We start from the raw sequence: 14,529 nt of genomic DNA on the forward strand, positions 1-14,529 counted from the left end.
GTCCTCACTTCCTCCTACATATTTAGAAAGGCAAGGACTGACTAAGGAGAGCTTGCATGGCCTTGTGCATGGGAATCTGAGTCTCACTAACTTGATTGAGTTTTTTGAAGAAATTACAAAGAGGATTGATGAGGGCAGAGCAGTGGACATCATCTATATGGACTGCAGTAAGGCACTCGACAAGGTTCCTCATGGTAGACTGGTTAGCAAGGTTAGATCTCAAGGAATACAGGGAGAACTAGCCATTGGGATACAGAACTGGCTCAAAGGTAGAAGACAGAGGGTGGTGGTGGAGGGTTGCCTTTCAAAGTGGAAGCCTGTGACCAGCAGTGTGCAACAAGGATCGGTGCTGGTTCCACTGCTTTTCATTATTATATAAATGATTTGGATGAGAGCATGAGAGGTATGGTTAGTAAGTTTGTAGGTGACCCTAAAATTGGAGGTGTTGTGGAAAGCAAAGAAGGTTGCCTCAAAGTACAACAGGATCTTGATCAGATGGGCCAATGGGCTGTGAAGTGGCAGATTGAGTTTAACTTCGATAATTATGAGGTGCTGCATTTTGGAAAAGCAAATCAGAGCAAGACTTATACACTTAAGGTAAAGTCCTGGGGAGTGTTGCTGAATAAAGATTCCTTGGAGTTGAGGTTCATAGCCCTTCAAAATGCAGTCTCAGGTAGATAGGATCGTGAAGAAGGCATTTGGTATGCTTGCCTTTATTGATCAGTGCATTGAATATAGGAGTTGGGAGGTCATGTTGCGGCTGTACAGGACATTGGTTAGGCCACTTTTGGAGTATTGCATGCAATTCTGGTCTCCCTCCTATACGAAGGATGTTATGAAAATTGAAAGGGTTCAGAAAAAGTTACGAGAATGTTGCAAGGGTTGGAGGGTTTGAGCTATAGCGAGAGGCTAAGTAGGCTGGGGCTGTTTTCCCTGGAGTGTCGGAGGCTGAGGGTTGGCCTTATAGAGGTTAGTAAAAACATGAGGGGCATGCATAAGATTAATAGACAAGTGCTTTTTTCCCTGCAGTGGGGGAATCCAAAACTAGGGGGCATAGGTTTAAGGTGAGAGGAGAAAGATATAAAAGGGACCTAAGGGGCAACTTTATCTTGCAGCGGATAGAGTGTGCATGGAACGAGCTGCTGGAGGAAGTGGTGGAGGTTGGTACGATTACAACATTTAAAAGGCATCTGGATGGGCATATGAACAGGGGGGATTTAGAGGGATGGGGCCAAATTCTAGCAAATGGGACTAGATTTACATAGGATATCAGATCAGCATGGACGAGTTGGACCAAATGGTCTTATTCCATGCCGTATATCTCTATGACTCTATAATAAATTTGCATGTTCTTCTTCAACATACTGCCATGGGATCTCTTGTATCCACATGAGAAACTAAACTGAAGGCTTCAGTCTAACTCCCCAGCTGAAAGATGGCATTCTGACAGACCCGCGGTAGAGTCTGTCGAGACTTTTGTACTCCAGGGAGACTTGAAAGGCCCATAAAACAGAAAATACTTGAAATTAGCAACATACTGCCTTAAAAAAATAGTCAGTGTGTTGTTACCTTGAAGAGTCAATGCAATGCAGCAAAGGAAAAAATGTCTTGTAATTTTACAGATTGGCTCTGTGCACAGCCCAACAATGGAAACATGTTATCTGTATTGGGCATTTAGCATGAAGCAATTACAGGTCAATGTAAAATGGCCCTTGGTTCAGAAAGAAAACTACCAAGCAATTACAGAACCACCATCCTCTCAAACTGCTACAGCAATTCTATTTTTTTCTATTTCATGAACCACACACATTGGCAGCGTGTGCTTCCATGTCAGCTACTCGCTGGGAAATCTGCACAGTTCCTATAATTGCAATGCACCCCAAAATCTCCCATTGAACTCCAGCATTGAGCTGTGTTCCCTCACCTTTTGGGATTGTTGTAGTTTGTGAAGATATTACACATAGCTACAAATAAAGGAATCTAGTCACTTTAGAAAATGCCATGGTGTGCAGTTGGCCAGCAGTTGCCATGTTGGGGAGTTGATGGTGCAGTGGTATTGTTACTGTCCCAGTAATCCAGAGAGACTGATTAATGTGCTGAGGAACTTGGGTTTGAATCCCACTAGGATAGCTAGAGAAATATGAATCAATAAATTTAAAACTGGTTGAATAGTAACTATTGTTGTAACCTAATTCATGAACACCCTTTAGGGTAGGAAATCTGTCATTCTGATCTGTCAGCACAGAGCCACAGAAATATGGTCAATTCTTAACTACCAACTTCAATAACCCTGGCCAGTCAGTTCATATTTCCATTGTTGGGAATGAAAGGTGGGCAATAAAGATCAGCTCGGGCAGCAATGCCCACATTGCAAGAATCAATTTATAACAAACTAGGTCGCTTTGCATGAAGCTGAGCAGCATGTTCTCGCTAGGATCTGAACCAGATTTTGACAGCCTGCTCATTGTGAAAGCATCCCAGAATTTATTTCATGATGGCTGCTGAGCTTGGGGCTCCCCTCTGCTTTTTCTTTCCTTTTTAATTTTTACTTTGGCTATTTTTCTTTATTTATCCTCTTTCTTTTCTTTTTTCTTCTTTCCTTGGGGTGTCACAGTGACTCGGTGGTTAGAATGGCAGCCTCACAGTGCCAGGGACCCAGGTTCGATTACAGCCTTGGGCGACTGTCTGTGTGGAGTTTGCACATTCTCCTCGTGTCTGCGTGGGTTTCCTCCGGGTGCTCCGGTTTCCTCCCACAGTCCAAAGATGTGCAGGTCAGGTGGGTTGGCCATGCTAAATTGCCCATAGTGGTAGGTGCATTGGTCAGAGGGAAATAGGTCTGGGTGGGTTACTCTTTGGGCCGAAGGGCCTGTTTCCACACTGTAGAGAATCTAATGTTTTCTTTAAAACCTTTTCCGTTGGCACGGCAGCAAGAGCAAGCCATTCACAGAATGGTGGGCGGCAGCAGCAAGGTTGTGATTCCTCTCATCGAAATGTGGGCAGCAATTTCAGTGACAGCTAAGCTCCTCCTGAAGACCACAAGTAGCAGCAGGAAAAGGCTTGGGCTGTGGCTAGGCCCAGACACCTGCATCGGAGAGTGATTGTTCTACACACCTTTATTGAGATGTGATTTAAGATCTGGATATTTTTCTTTCTTTTAGATCTGGATTTTTTTTTCTTTTAGCTTGATTCTTTTTATCTCAGTTTTGTTTTAATTCTGGTTTTTGTAACCAAGATGGCAGTGGAGAATGATGACTTTGTATACTTTTCACTGTGCTCCTGTATTCCTATACTGAAAATGTGTTGCTGGAAAAGCGCAGCAGGTCAGGCAGCATCTAAGGAGCAGGAGAATCGACGTTTCGGGCATGAGCCCTTCTTCAGGAATCAGGCTCATGCCCGAAACGTCGATTCTCCTGCTCCTTGGATGCTGCCTGACCTGCTGTGCTTTTCCAGCAACACATTTTCAGCTCTGATCTCCAGCATCTGCAGTCCTCACTTTCTCCTCCTGTATTCCTATACTTGAGTGCACAGGACAATAAAATCTCATTCAAATAACAATTCATTATTAAGTTATATCCATCTGATTCTGTTACTTAGTAAAATATCAGAACATAATTGTTTCTGTAATCCCCCGCATGTCTGTAACAATAACTTTCACAAAACATTGGAAACTGGGAGCATTTGGGACTCAGAAGTAGAGAAGGCACAATTAGTTCAGCGTGATTTCAGTGCACCACAGGCTACTTAAAAGAGTAATCCCAACTTTCTGTGGTTGTGTGGTATGGATAACAGCAAGTCAGCATCATGCTTTACATCTGTACCAATTGAACTCAACTGAAATAATCATTGGGAGTAAGGTAAGGTGAGTTTCCAATTTACTAATGTCCATCCAATTATCGCAAAACGTCAAGATCTACTGCAAGGCCATTTAAAGCTATATTGCTCCATGAGTCTTTCATTATTAAATATATCACTGATAAACGATCCCTTCACTTTCATCTACAAGAAACAACATATGGATCCTGGTGTACATAAGACATTTTTTTTTTAATTTGCACACAGGATGTGGGTGTTGCTGGCTGAGCCAGCATTTATTGCCAATTCTTACCTGTCCTTGAAAAGGTGTCTTCCAAAACCTTTGCAGTGTGTATGGTGTTGGTACACCCACAAGGTGGTTAGGAAGAGAGTTCCTGGATTTTGACTCAGCAACAGTGATGGATGTCCAAGTCAGGATGATGTGAGACTTGGAGGGGAACTTGAATGTGGTGCTCCCATGTCCTTCTAGATGGGAGAGCCCATGAGTTTTGAGAAGTTTTGGTGAGTTTCTGCGGTGTATCCTGTGTACTAACTGCTGCTACTGTCATTGATGGTGAAGGGAGTGAATGTTGGAACAGAAGAAGATGGTGGGTGGGATGCCAACCAAGCAGACTATTTATTCTGGATGGTGCCAATCATTGAGTGTTACTGGCTCTGCACTCATCCAGGTAAGTGGATTGTATTGCCTTACATGCCTGACATGTGCCTTGTAGATAATGGACAGACTATGGAGAATCAGGAAGTGAGTTACTCAGTGTAGGACTCCTAACCTTTAAATGACTCTTTTAACCATAGTGCTTTATATAGTTAGTCCCATTCCGTTTCTATTAAGTGTATTATCCAGGATATGGATAATGAGGATTTAGTGATAATTCCATTAAATATTAAGGCATTCAGATAGATGTGAAGAGATGGAATAAATAAATGTTCTATATCATGTGGTGACACTGCATCTAGTCATTTGCAGCATGCAAAGTAATTTTGTCACTATGTAATTCAATCTGATTGGATTTGGTCTGATAATAATAACCTGTTATACAACAGATTTGGATCTTGTGTATTGACAAAGTGTTTAAGCTAATCCCTTCTGAATGTGTACTATTGTTCATTCAGAGAAGCCATGAACTGTAACCTTGTCAATTCCTGGGATCTCTTCAAAGGATCATTCAACTCCAGCCTTTCGTTGGATTGGCCGCAGTGCACATCCTTCTGCTTCCTCCTGAATCTTAGCTTTCTCACCTTTCTGTCAAAGATCTTTTCAAAAAGGAGGGCAGTATATACAATGGCACAGATCTCCATCCATGAAGACATAGCACCCCACCCCCATCCCCCAGCAACCTAGCTGGTCTGTGCTACATCAGTACGAATAACTAGTAATGAGTACTGTCTGAGCTGCTAACAATACCATTACTGGCATTACAAACTAGAATCATTCAGCTATATGCTCCATTGCTTTATATATTAGCTGGGATGCAGCAAGACTTAATCAGACAATATTAATGGATGAATGTTTGACAATAATAGGGATCTTCTTAGATTACATAATTAAATTGGGATGCTGGAATTCCTTCATTCACAATAAAAAAAATGATCAAATTGAATTTAACTTTGCAATATGTTTTCGACTCTCTAGGATTGGGCAGAATGGGTTACTCAATGGGCATAAAGGACTTACCTCAAATATAATAAGTGCGTAGACTCCAGCCAAAATGACGGATGCAATGGCAACTTGAGTCTCAACATTTGCGTTGAGATAATGGTGACGAATGGAGAGTGGAACCATTTCATTGTTCTTGAGGAAGGCCAGTATACTCAAACTGATGTCATTGCTGCAAAAGATGTACAATTGTTGGTCAAAGACAGTTGTAGCATTCTATATAACAAATCACAGAAACAGACCCTTTGGTCCAACTTGTCCATGCTGACCAGATATCCTAAATTAATCTAGGTCCATTTGCCAGTATTTGGCCCACATCTCTCTAAACCCTTCCCATTCATATACCCATCTAGATACCTTTTAAATGTTGTAATTGTACCAGCCTCCATCACTTCCTCTGGCAGTACATTCCATACACGTACCACCCTCTGCGTGAAACACTCCACAGTTCCCTTTTCAATCTTTCCCCTCTCATGTTAAACCTGTCCCCTCTAGTTTTGGACTCACCTACCCTGAGGAAAACACCTTTTGATATTAACCCTATCCATGCTCCTCATGATTTTATAAACCTCTATAAGTCACCCATCCCTTAACCTCCGACTCTCCAGGGAAAAAAAGCCTCAGCGTATTCAGCCTCTCCCGATTCGTCAAACCCTCCAATCCCAGCAATATCCTTGTAGATCTTTTCTGAACTCTTTCAAGTTTCAAGCATTTTTTTCCAGAGCAGGGAGACTGGAATTGGACACGGGTTCTAAAAGTGGCTTGTTAGGGCTGCCCCATGACAGTACAGAAAAAATGGCCAATGAAAGCTCCAACTTCGCAGTATATTTAGCAGCAATTAGAGAGTGTGGATAAGGCTTGTGCTCTCAGCACTTAAAACAATAGTTGTCTGTTTCCTTTCAGTAGGTTGGATGTACTATTCTTTGCTATCCTGAAGATAAGAACATTTCATACCAATTAGTTATTTCTTTTAAGTTTTTTCTGATCAGTTGTAATACTGCAAGTAGGTTGTAATTAAGATTCTTTAAGATAATCGTAGATATAGTTTTCTAATAAATTATAGATTTAACACACATACACACACACACACACATATATATAAAATCATTAAACAAAAAATTAGAAGGAAAGGTTTAAAAACTAATTATGAGTAATAGAGTAATCTAGAGGGGCCTCCCTGTCTCTTATCAAGGACAGCTGTTAAGAGTGTTGGAATGGTGTGAAATCTCAAAGAAAGTCCTGTTATAATCTCGAACAAAATGACAGACACAGACGTCAGAGCGGAGAAATAAAAGGTCACAAGTGACCACGGAGAGTGCAGTTTCCCACATACCAAAAGGGATCCATTCAGATCACAGCAACAAGACTAATAATAGATTGATGTACTAGAAATCCATAGTTGAACAAGCCAGCACTAATTAACCAATAGTATACAGGGGGAGGAAGTACGTGCCGCCCTGTTAATGCTACAAGAAAAGACAATGTAATTGTGTTTAAAATAGAACATCATTGACTTTTCTTCCTCCTCTGAGCTGAAGATTAAGGGGGTGATTGGACCCTCACACTGAGGCCGGCTTCAGAGTAATCTCTGGCCTCTCCCAGCATTACACTGACAGAATGCATGAACAAATTACCACGTCTCATTTGCTGTTGCCCAAACATTTTTTATCTCCGCAAACTCATTCCAACACGGCCTGACCAATGTCCTGTACAGCGCAACATGGCATCCCAATTCCTATTCTGAATGCAATGAAAGCAAGTGTGTCAAACACCTCCTTCACCTATCGCATTCCCAATGCCCCTCCCCCAAGTCCCTCCTCCCTACCTTTTATCTTAGCCTGCTTGGCACACCCTCCTCATTCCTGAAGAAGGGCTTATGCCCGAAACGTCGATTCTCCTTCTCCTTGGATGCTGCCTGACCTGCTGCGCTTTTCCAGAAACACATTTTTAAGCTCTGATCTCCAGCATCTGCAGTCCTTCTTCACCACCCTGTCTACCTGCAATTCCCATGCTGTCCATGCAACTGCCCATGCAGTCAAATATGGTTAATGACAACAACATGACTTTATATAGCACTTTAAATTTAGTAACGCATCCATTAGTCCCTTCAAGTCGTATAAGGTTGTATGAGAAATAAAAACAGAAAATGCTGGAGATGCTCAGGTAGAGTGGCAGCATCTGTGGAGCGAGAGACAGTGTTAATGTTTCAGATCTTGACTTTCTATCAGAACAGAAGTGATTTTATGACAAATGATGAAAGTCTTGTTCAAACAGGTAGACCTTGGAAAGTGTCTTAAAGGAAGAAAAAGAGGTGAAGAAATGGGGCAGGGTTTAGAGAGGGAATTCCACAACAATAAAATCCAGGTATACAAAGACACAGCCACCAGAAGTGGATTGATTAACATCCGTGCTGCACTCAAGGCCAGAACTGGAGGAGCATTAATATTTTGGAGGGTCAGGGTTTGAGAGCTGCTGGAAGAGGTATGGATGAGGTGAATTTTATTAAAGGTGGAAGGCAGGAAGCCAACCAGCAGAGCAGAGGAATAGCAAAGTGTCAAATAAATAAGACGTGATTGTGACAACTAAGAAATCCAGCCCCAGTCTCCCACACAGAGGAGATCACCGGTTGCAAACACCCCACACACCCCATCACAGCTAATTTGGTGAACTTTGGGGCAGTACTGTATGGGGTGAAGGGGGTGAAAGGAAGGAGGAAATCCTGGCAACACTCCAGGAATCTTAAAAGTTACATCATGGCCTAGATACTGCAGAATGACAATGAGAGTGGACTAGTCAGCTCTCACTCTCATTACTGGAATGGCCTACAACCTTAGTCAGGAAATGCCCCTTTGATACCACCCCTCCCCCACTTTTCTGATACTCTTGTCCACCCCACCAGTCCTATCCCTCCCTGTTCAGTCTTCTCCCACACACCCTCTACGATACACCGTCCCCCTCCCCTTCCACTGCTTCCTCAAAAGATACTGGAGGTCTTATCCTACTGCCGAACCTCATTTTAACGTCGCACCATTCTGTGCAATTTGTGCATGACATAACAACTTAGAGGGTCTGGAAGCTTGTGCATACATAGTTTGAATGAGCATGTGGCCCGCAGTTTCTGTATCAGCAAACATTTTTGCAGAATAACAAAATAATGAAGAAGTAAATAGTTGTCGTCATTGTTTTGACTCTCCACTAGAGGGTGCACTATTGAGCAACCCATTCATGCAAACCTCAGTCCAACAGTGGAATCTTTAGGTAACCAGTGAATTGATGGACATTTGTCTTATACATAATTAGTCTCACTGTAAAACATCACACTGCTGCTGATACCTGGTCCCACTAACACTGTACAACTTAACCATTCATATTACCATGTGTATTTGAGCCCTAAACACTTTGAAAACATCAACCAAAACCTGTAACTAGACTTCATAAAACAAACAGCAGCAGCTTCAATCGCAATCCAAAACTATCCACAGTCAATAACACATCAAATCAACAGAATAGCACAGTAAGTGTCAGAGGGGGGACTCAAAACTGAGCTTTTAATAAATATTATTTTTATAGAGGCTTCCAGCTGTACAGCATGGCAACAGACCCTTCAGTCCAACTCATCTGTGCCAACCAGATATCCTAAACTGAATTACTCCCACCTGCCAGTACCCGGCTCATATCTCTCTAAACCCTTCCTATTCATTTACCCATCTAGATAACTTTCAAATGTTGGAATTGTACCAGCCTCCACCACTTCCTCTGGCAGCTCATTCCATACACGTACCATCCTCTGCATGAAAGAGTTGCCCCTCAGGTCCCTTTTATGTCTTTCCCCTTTCATCCTAAACCTATGCCCCTCTAGTTCTGGACTCCCCCAAGTCTGGAAAAAGACCTTGTCTATTTATCCTATCCATGCCCCTCATGATTTTATAAATCTCTATAAGGTCACTCCTCAGCCACTGACACTCCAGGGAAAACAGCCCTAGCCTAGCCAACTTCTCCATGTAGCTCAAACCTTCCAAACCTGGAAGCATCCTTGTAAATCTTTACTGAACCCTTCCAGGTTTAATAACATCTTTCCTATAGAAGGGAGACCAGAATTGAATGCAGTATTCTAAACATCTCCTGTATAGCCACAACATGACATCCCAAATCCTGTACTGAATGCATTGACCAATGAAGGCAAGTATGTCAAATGCCTTCTTCACCACCCTGTCTACCTGCGATGAAGTGGTCATCACCTTAACTCGGGTGGGAATAGCAACTGAAAAAAAAGTGCACATAAATAATTAAATCATACAGTGCATACAGACCTTTGTGTCAGTGCCAAGTCACTGTAAGAACTGCAAATTAGTTCCATTCCCCTAAACTTTCACTAAAGCCCTTTAAATTTGCTCTCCACAGGAACTTATCCAATCCCCTTTGAATCTACCTTCACCACATCCTTCAGCAATGTATCCCAGACTCTGAAAACCTGTGCTTTACAAGTACATTGTAAACCTATTGTTCACAGAGAATTGCAGAATCACAAAATGGTCACTGTATGGAAGGAGTCCATTCAGTCCATTATAAGTCATAGAGTCATAGAGATGTACAGCATGGAAACAGACCCCTCGGTCCAACCAGATATCCCAACCCAATCTAGTCCCACCTGCCAGCACCCAGCCTATATCCCTGCAAACCCTTCCTATTCATATACCCATCCAAATGCCTTTTAAATGTTGCCATTGTACTAGCCTCCACCACTTCCTCTTGCAGCTCATTCCATACAAGTACCACCCTCTGTGTGAAAAAGTTGCCCCTTAGGTCTCTTTTATATCTTTCCCCTCTCACCCTGAACCTATGCCCTCTAGTTCTGGACTCCCCCACCCCAGGGAAAAGACTTTGCCAATTTACCTTATCCATGCCCCTCATAATTTTGTACACCTCTATAAGATCACCCCTCAGCCTCCAACGCTCCAGAGAAAACAGCCCCAGCCTGTTCAGCCTCTCCCTAGAGCTCAAATCCTCCAACCCTGGCAACATCCTTGTAAATCTTTTCTGAACCCTTTGAAGTTTCACAACATCTTTCCGATAGTGCCAATCTCCTGCTTCTCCCCCAGATCCCAGCACCTAACTACTATCCAAAAAACCATCCAATACCCTCTCAAATGCTTAGTTGAGCCTGCCTCCACCACACTTACAGCTCACCCGTGATTTTGAAAACCTCCAGAGCTTTGAGTTATGACGACATGTTGAAATTGTACAGGACATTGGTGAGGCTTTGCCTGCAATGCTGTGTCCTGTTCTGGGTGCCCTTTTACAGGAAGGATGTTATTAAACTGGCAAGCGTTCCGAAAAGTTTTACCAGGATGTTGCCGGGAATGGAGGGTTTGAATTATAAAAATAGGCTGGGACTATTTTCACTGGAGTGTAGGAAGCTGAGGGGAGACCTCATAAAGGTTTATAAAATCATGAGGAGCAAAGAAAAGGTGAATAGAAAGGGTCTATTCCCAAGGGTGGGAGAGTTCAAAACTGTAGGGCATGTTTTTAAACTGAGAGGAGAAATCTTTAAAAGGGACCTGAGGGACAACCTTCCCACACAGAGGGTGGTTTGTAAGTGGAATGAACTGCCAGAGGAAGTGGATGTGGGTACAATTACAATGTTGAAAAGATATTTGGACAAGTAGATGAATAGAAAAGGTTTGGAAGGATATAGGCCAAATGCAGGCAGTGGGACTAGTTTAGTTTGGGAACATGGTGGGCATGGACTGGATGGTCCAATGGACTTGTTTCCATGCTGTACGACTCTATCTCTTCTCAGTCTTCTATTCAGGGAAAAGGATACCAACTTCTTCAACCTATCACGGGTACTAACATAGCCAAGTTATCAATATTCCTCAGGACAGCCCTTCTACCCTCATGAACCCACCACACCATAATGTCCTTATTCCCCCTCAAACACATGCAGAAATCACTCACACTCTCACTCTCTCACTCACACAAACACAGAGTATCCACTCATTTGCTCCCTTGCCAAACCCACAGTAATCAGCCTCCTTTTTCCATCGTCCACACATACTTAATAGTTAGTCCTTTGTTTCCTACTGTGCCCCAATTACACCCTGCATCCAGTCAACTGCTGACCTTACACCCTTAGGGGCAGCACGGTGGCTCACAGCATTCCAGGTGGGTCCCAGGTTCAATACCAACCTCAGGCGACTGTCTGTGTGGAGTTTGCACATTCTCCCAGTGTCTGCGTGGGTTTCCTCCGGGTGCTCCGGTTTCCTCCCACAATCCAAAGGTTAGATGAATTGGCCATGCTAAATTGCCCATGGTGTTCAAGGATGTGTAGGTTAGGTGCCATAGTCAGGGGTAATAGGGTGGAGGAATGGGTCTGGTTGGGTTGGTGTGGACTTGTTGGGCTGAAGGGCCTGTTTCCACACTATAGGGATTGTATTCTATTTTGGTTTTGATACAGGTGTTTGCAAAGCAGAGCTCCATCTCCTGGCTGCAGTAAGAAGCTTTGTTAGAACGGGCTGATGGAAAGTAGCATCTTCTTGGGGTCTGAGCAACATGGCAGAAATGGGACATAAGATATCTTGAGGCCTATCCTGATAAAAGGGACATCTCACACCACTTTTTATGTTTTTCATAAGCAGTGTGGTAGTATCTTGCTCAGCAGGTGATGAGTTGCCAATTAAAGGGGCCTATAGCTTGTTAAACATATTACTAATGGCACAAGTCACTTCATTAATATTCTGCTTACCAAACTTGTCAAATAAGTTAGATGCTGAGAAATCGCAACCTGAAACATAGTGGGTACAAGCTCGGCACTTTTTCCAAACAGCCTCCATGTTGGACACTGTGTACCAACATCTCAGCTCATGCTCTAGTTTAGCCCAGTGCCACGTCCAGCGCAAATATCAGGGACCATGCCACACAGCTCCAGACTGACAGTGCCCATCCAGGTGCACAATGGGATGGCGGGGAGCAAGGAATGCTGGTCTTTCAGTGGATATCCTGAGTAGTGACTTGTTCTGGGAATGGTGCATGGTAAGATAGGAATAGCAGTGAGTACCATCCACAAGATGCCCACACAGGGTGCCTTTGAAAGCAACTTCCAAACTGGCAACTTCTACACCCTCGAAGGACAAGGGCAGTAGAATACATTGGCACACCATGCCCTGCATGTTGCTCTCTAAGGCACACACATCCCAACTTGAACTGTAATGCCGTTCAATCTTGTTGCCGGGTCAAAATACTGAGAATCCCTTTCCTACCAGCATTACGAGTGTCTCGACACACCGAGGACTACACCAGTTGAGCAAGGCAGCTCACTGTCACTTTTTACAAGATGATAAGGATTGCACAGTAAAGGCTGACCCAGCTAGAGACACCTGCATTCCGGAAAGCAATAACAGGAAATGCCCAGAGAAAGGGTAAGATCAGGGAGGGAAGCAGTGGGTAGGGGGTGTTGTGCAGCAGCCATTAGAGTTATTTCTGTGAAGCCTGGAGATACTGATGTTTACTCCTAATTACTGTTAGGCTCACTTCCTGGACTGGGCTGCCAACTGAAAATGGACTTAAGTCATTATAGTCTCAGGTAGGCATTTACCTGCTGGCCATTTCAAATGTCTTTGTCTTGAGGAGTTGATTCCTTTGTGGGCTTAATGGAATGGTCCAATTGTGCACCAACTGCAAAAAAAATATAAAGCAGAGGATCAACATAAATCAAGCTCTTGAATTTGTGTGTGTGCAAATATTCTTCAAACATCATTCCAATGTCAGGTATTGTCTGCACTTACCTCTTCCAAAATATTATCCTTGGGGTTACTTCAAGTCCAAAATTAGAGGGTATAGGTTTCAGTTGAGGAGGAAAGATTTAAAAAGGACCTAAGGGGCAACTTTTTCACACAGAGGGTGGTGTGTGTATGGAATGAGCTGCCAGAGGAAGTGGTAGAGGCTGGTACAATTGCAACATTTAAAAGGCATCTGGATGGGTATATGAAGAGGAAGGGTTTGGAGGGATATGGACCAAATGCTGGCAAATGGGACTAGACACATTTAGGGTCAGCATGGACATTTAGGGTCAGCATGGACAAGCATGGACGAAGGGTCTGCTTCCGTGCTGTACAGCTCTACGACTCTAAACATAAAAGGAAATCTGGTGGCAAATCAATACCAGAAGATGCCGAGGTGCAAAAGCAAATGCAGTTGAATTTCAATCATAATTTTAGTTTTCGGTCAAGAGAAAATAATAGGTATGATTTCCTCCAGAATTAAATGGCACAGATTATGTCACTGCTCGTTGCTGATCATCTATTTCACCCCATGCAGCTCGGAGAAAGTGCTGAGTAGGTTCTGCAAGATACCACACTCTCCTGTCCTCTCTCATGGAGGATTCTCCCTCTCAACCTCTCCCCTTACCTGAGGCATGATGACCCTGAGTTTAAACCAACACCGGTCATCTCTCTCTAATGAGAGAGCAGCCCTATACCTGGTAAGAGTATGGGTAGCATGGTGGCTCAGTGGTTAGCACTGCTGTCTGGGTTTGATTCCACCCTCAGGCAACTGCCTGTGTGGAGTTTGTGCGTTCTCCCTGAGTCGGCATGGGTTTCCTCCCATAGTCTAAAGCTATACAGGTTAGGCAGAATGCTGAATTGCCCATAGTGTCCAGGGATGTGCAGGCTAAGTGGGTTAGCCATGGGAAATGCAGAGCTACTGGGGTAGGGTGGGTTTGGACAGAATGCACTTTGGATAGTCAGTGTGGACTTGATGGGCTGAATGACCTGCTTCTACACGGTAAGGACTTTACGGTGATGTTGCCTATTTTAAAAAAATTATCTATTCTCTCAAGATCAATAAGAATCTTACCAGAGGGTAAGGGATAGGGATTCTGCCCATCTTTTTAACACACAAATCAACAAATAAGTTGAGGAAAAATGAGATAATCTTTTTTGATCATTTGTAATTGTATCATCTATAACAACCTTTTTAAGATTTGTAGATGCCGGTGTTGGACTGGGGTGTACAAAGTTAAAAATCACACAACAGCAGGTTATAGTCCAACAGGTTTAATT

General features: G+C 43.2%; 1 protein-coding gene across 4 annotated transcripts in view; it reads right to left on the reverse strand.

Annotated features, from left to right (window-relative positions):
• Positions 1-14,529, reverse strand: part of oca2 (oculocutaneous albinism II) — a 546,847-nt gene that overhangs the window by 357,180 nt on the left and 175,138 nt on the right. For all 4 annotated transcript variants that reach the window (XM_043692289.2, XM_087987811.1, XM_043692287.2 and 1 more), the window contains exons 8-9: positions 13,065-13,144; positions 5,489-5,642 (exon numbers count right to left, since the gene is read on the reverse strand). In XM_043692289.2, coding sequence (XP_043548224.1) covers positions 5,489-5,642; positions 13,065-13,144 — 234 coding nt within the window. The remainder of the gene's footprint in view (positions 1-5,488; positions 5,643-13,064; positions 13,145-14,529) is intronic.

This window comes from Chiloscyllium plagiosum, unplaced genomic scaffold, assembly GCF_037043375.1.
Source record: "Chiloscyllium plagiosum isolate Xiang-an unplaced genomic scaffold, Cpla_swu_hap1 HiC_scaffold_6, whole genome shotgun sequence".
In the NCBI taxonomy this organism is placed as follows: Eukaryota; Metazoa; Chordata; class Chondrichthyes; order Orectolobiformes; family Hemiscylliidae; genus Chiloscyllium; species Chiloscyllium plagiosum.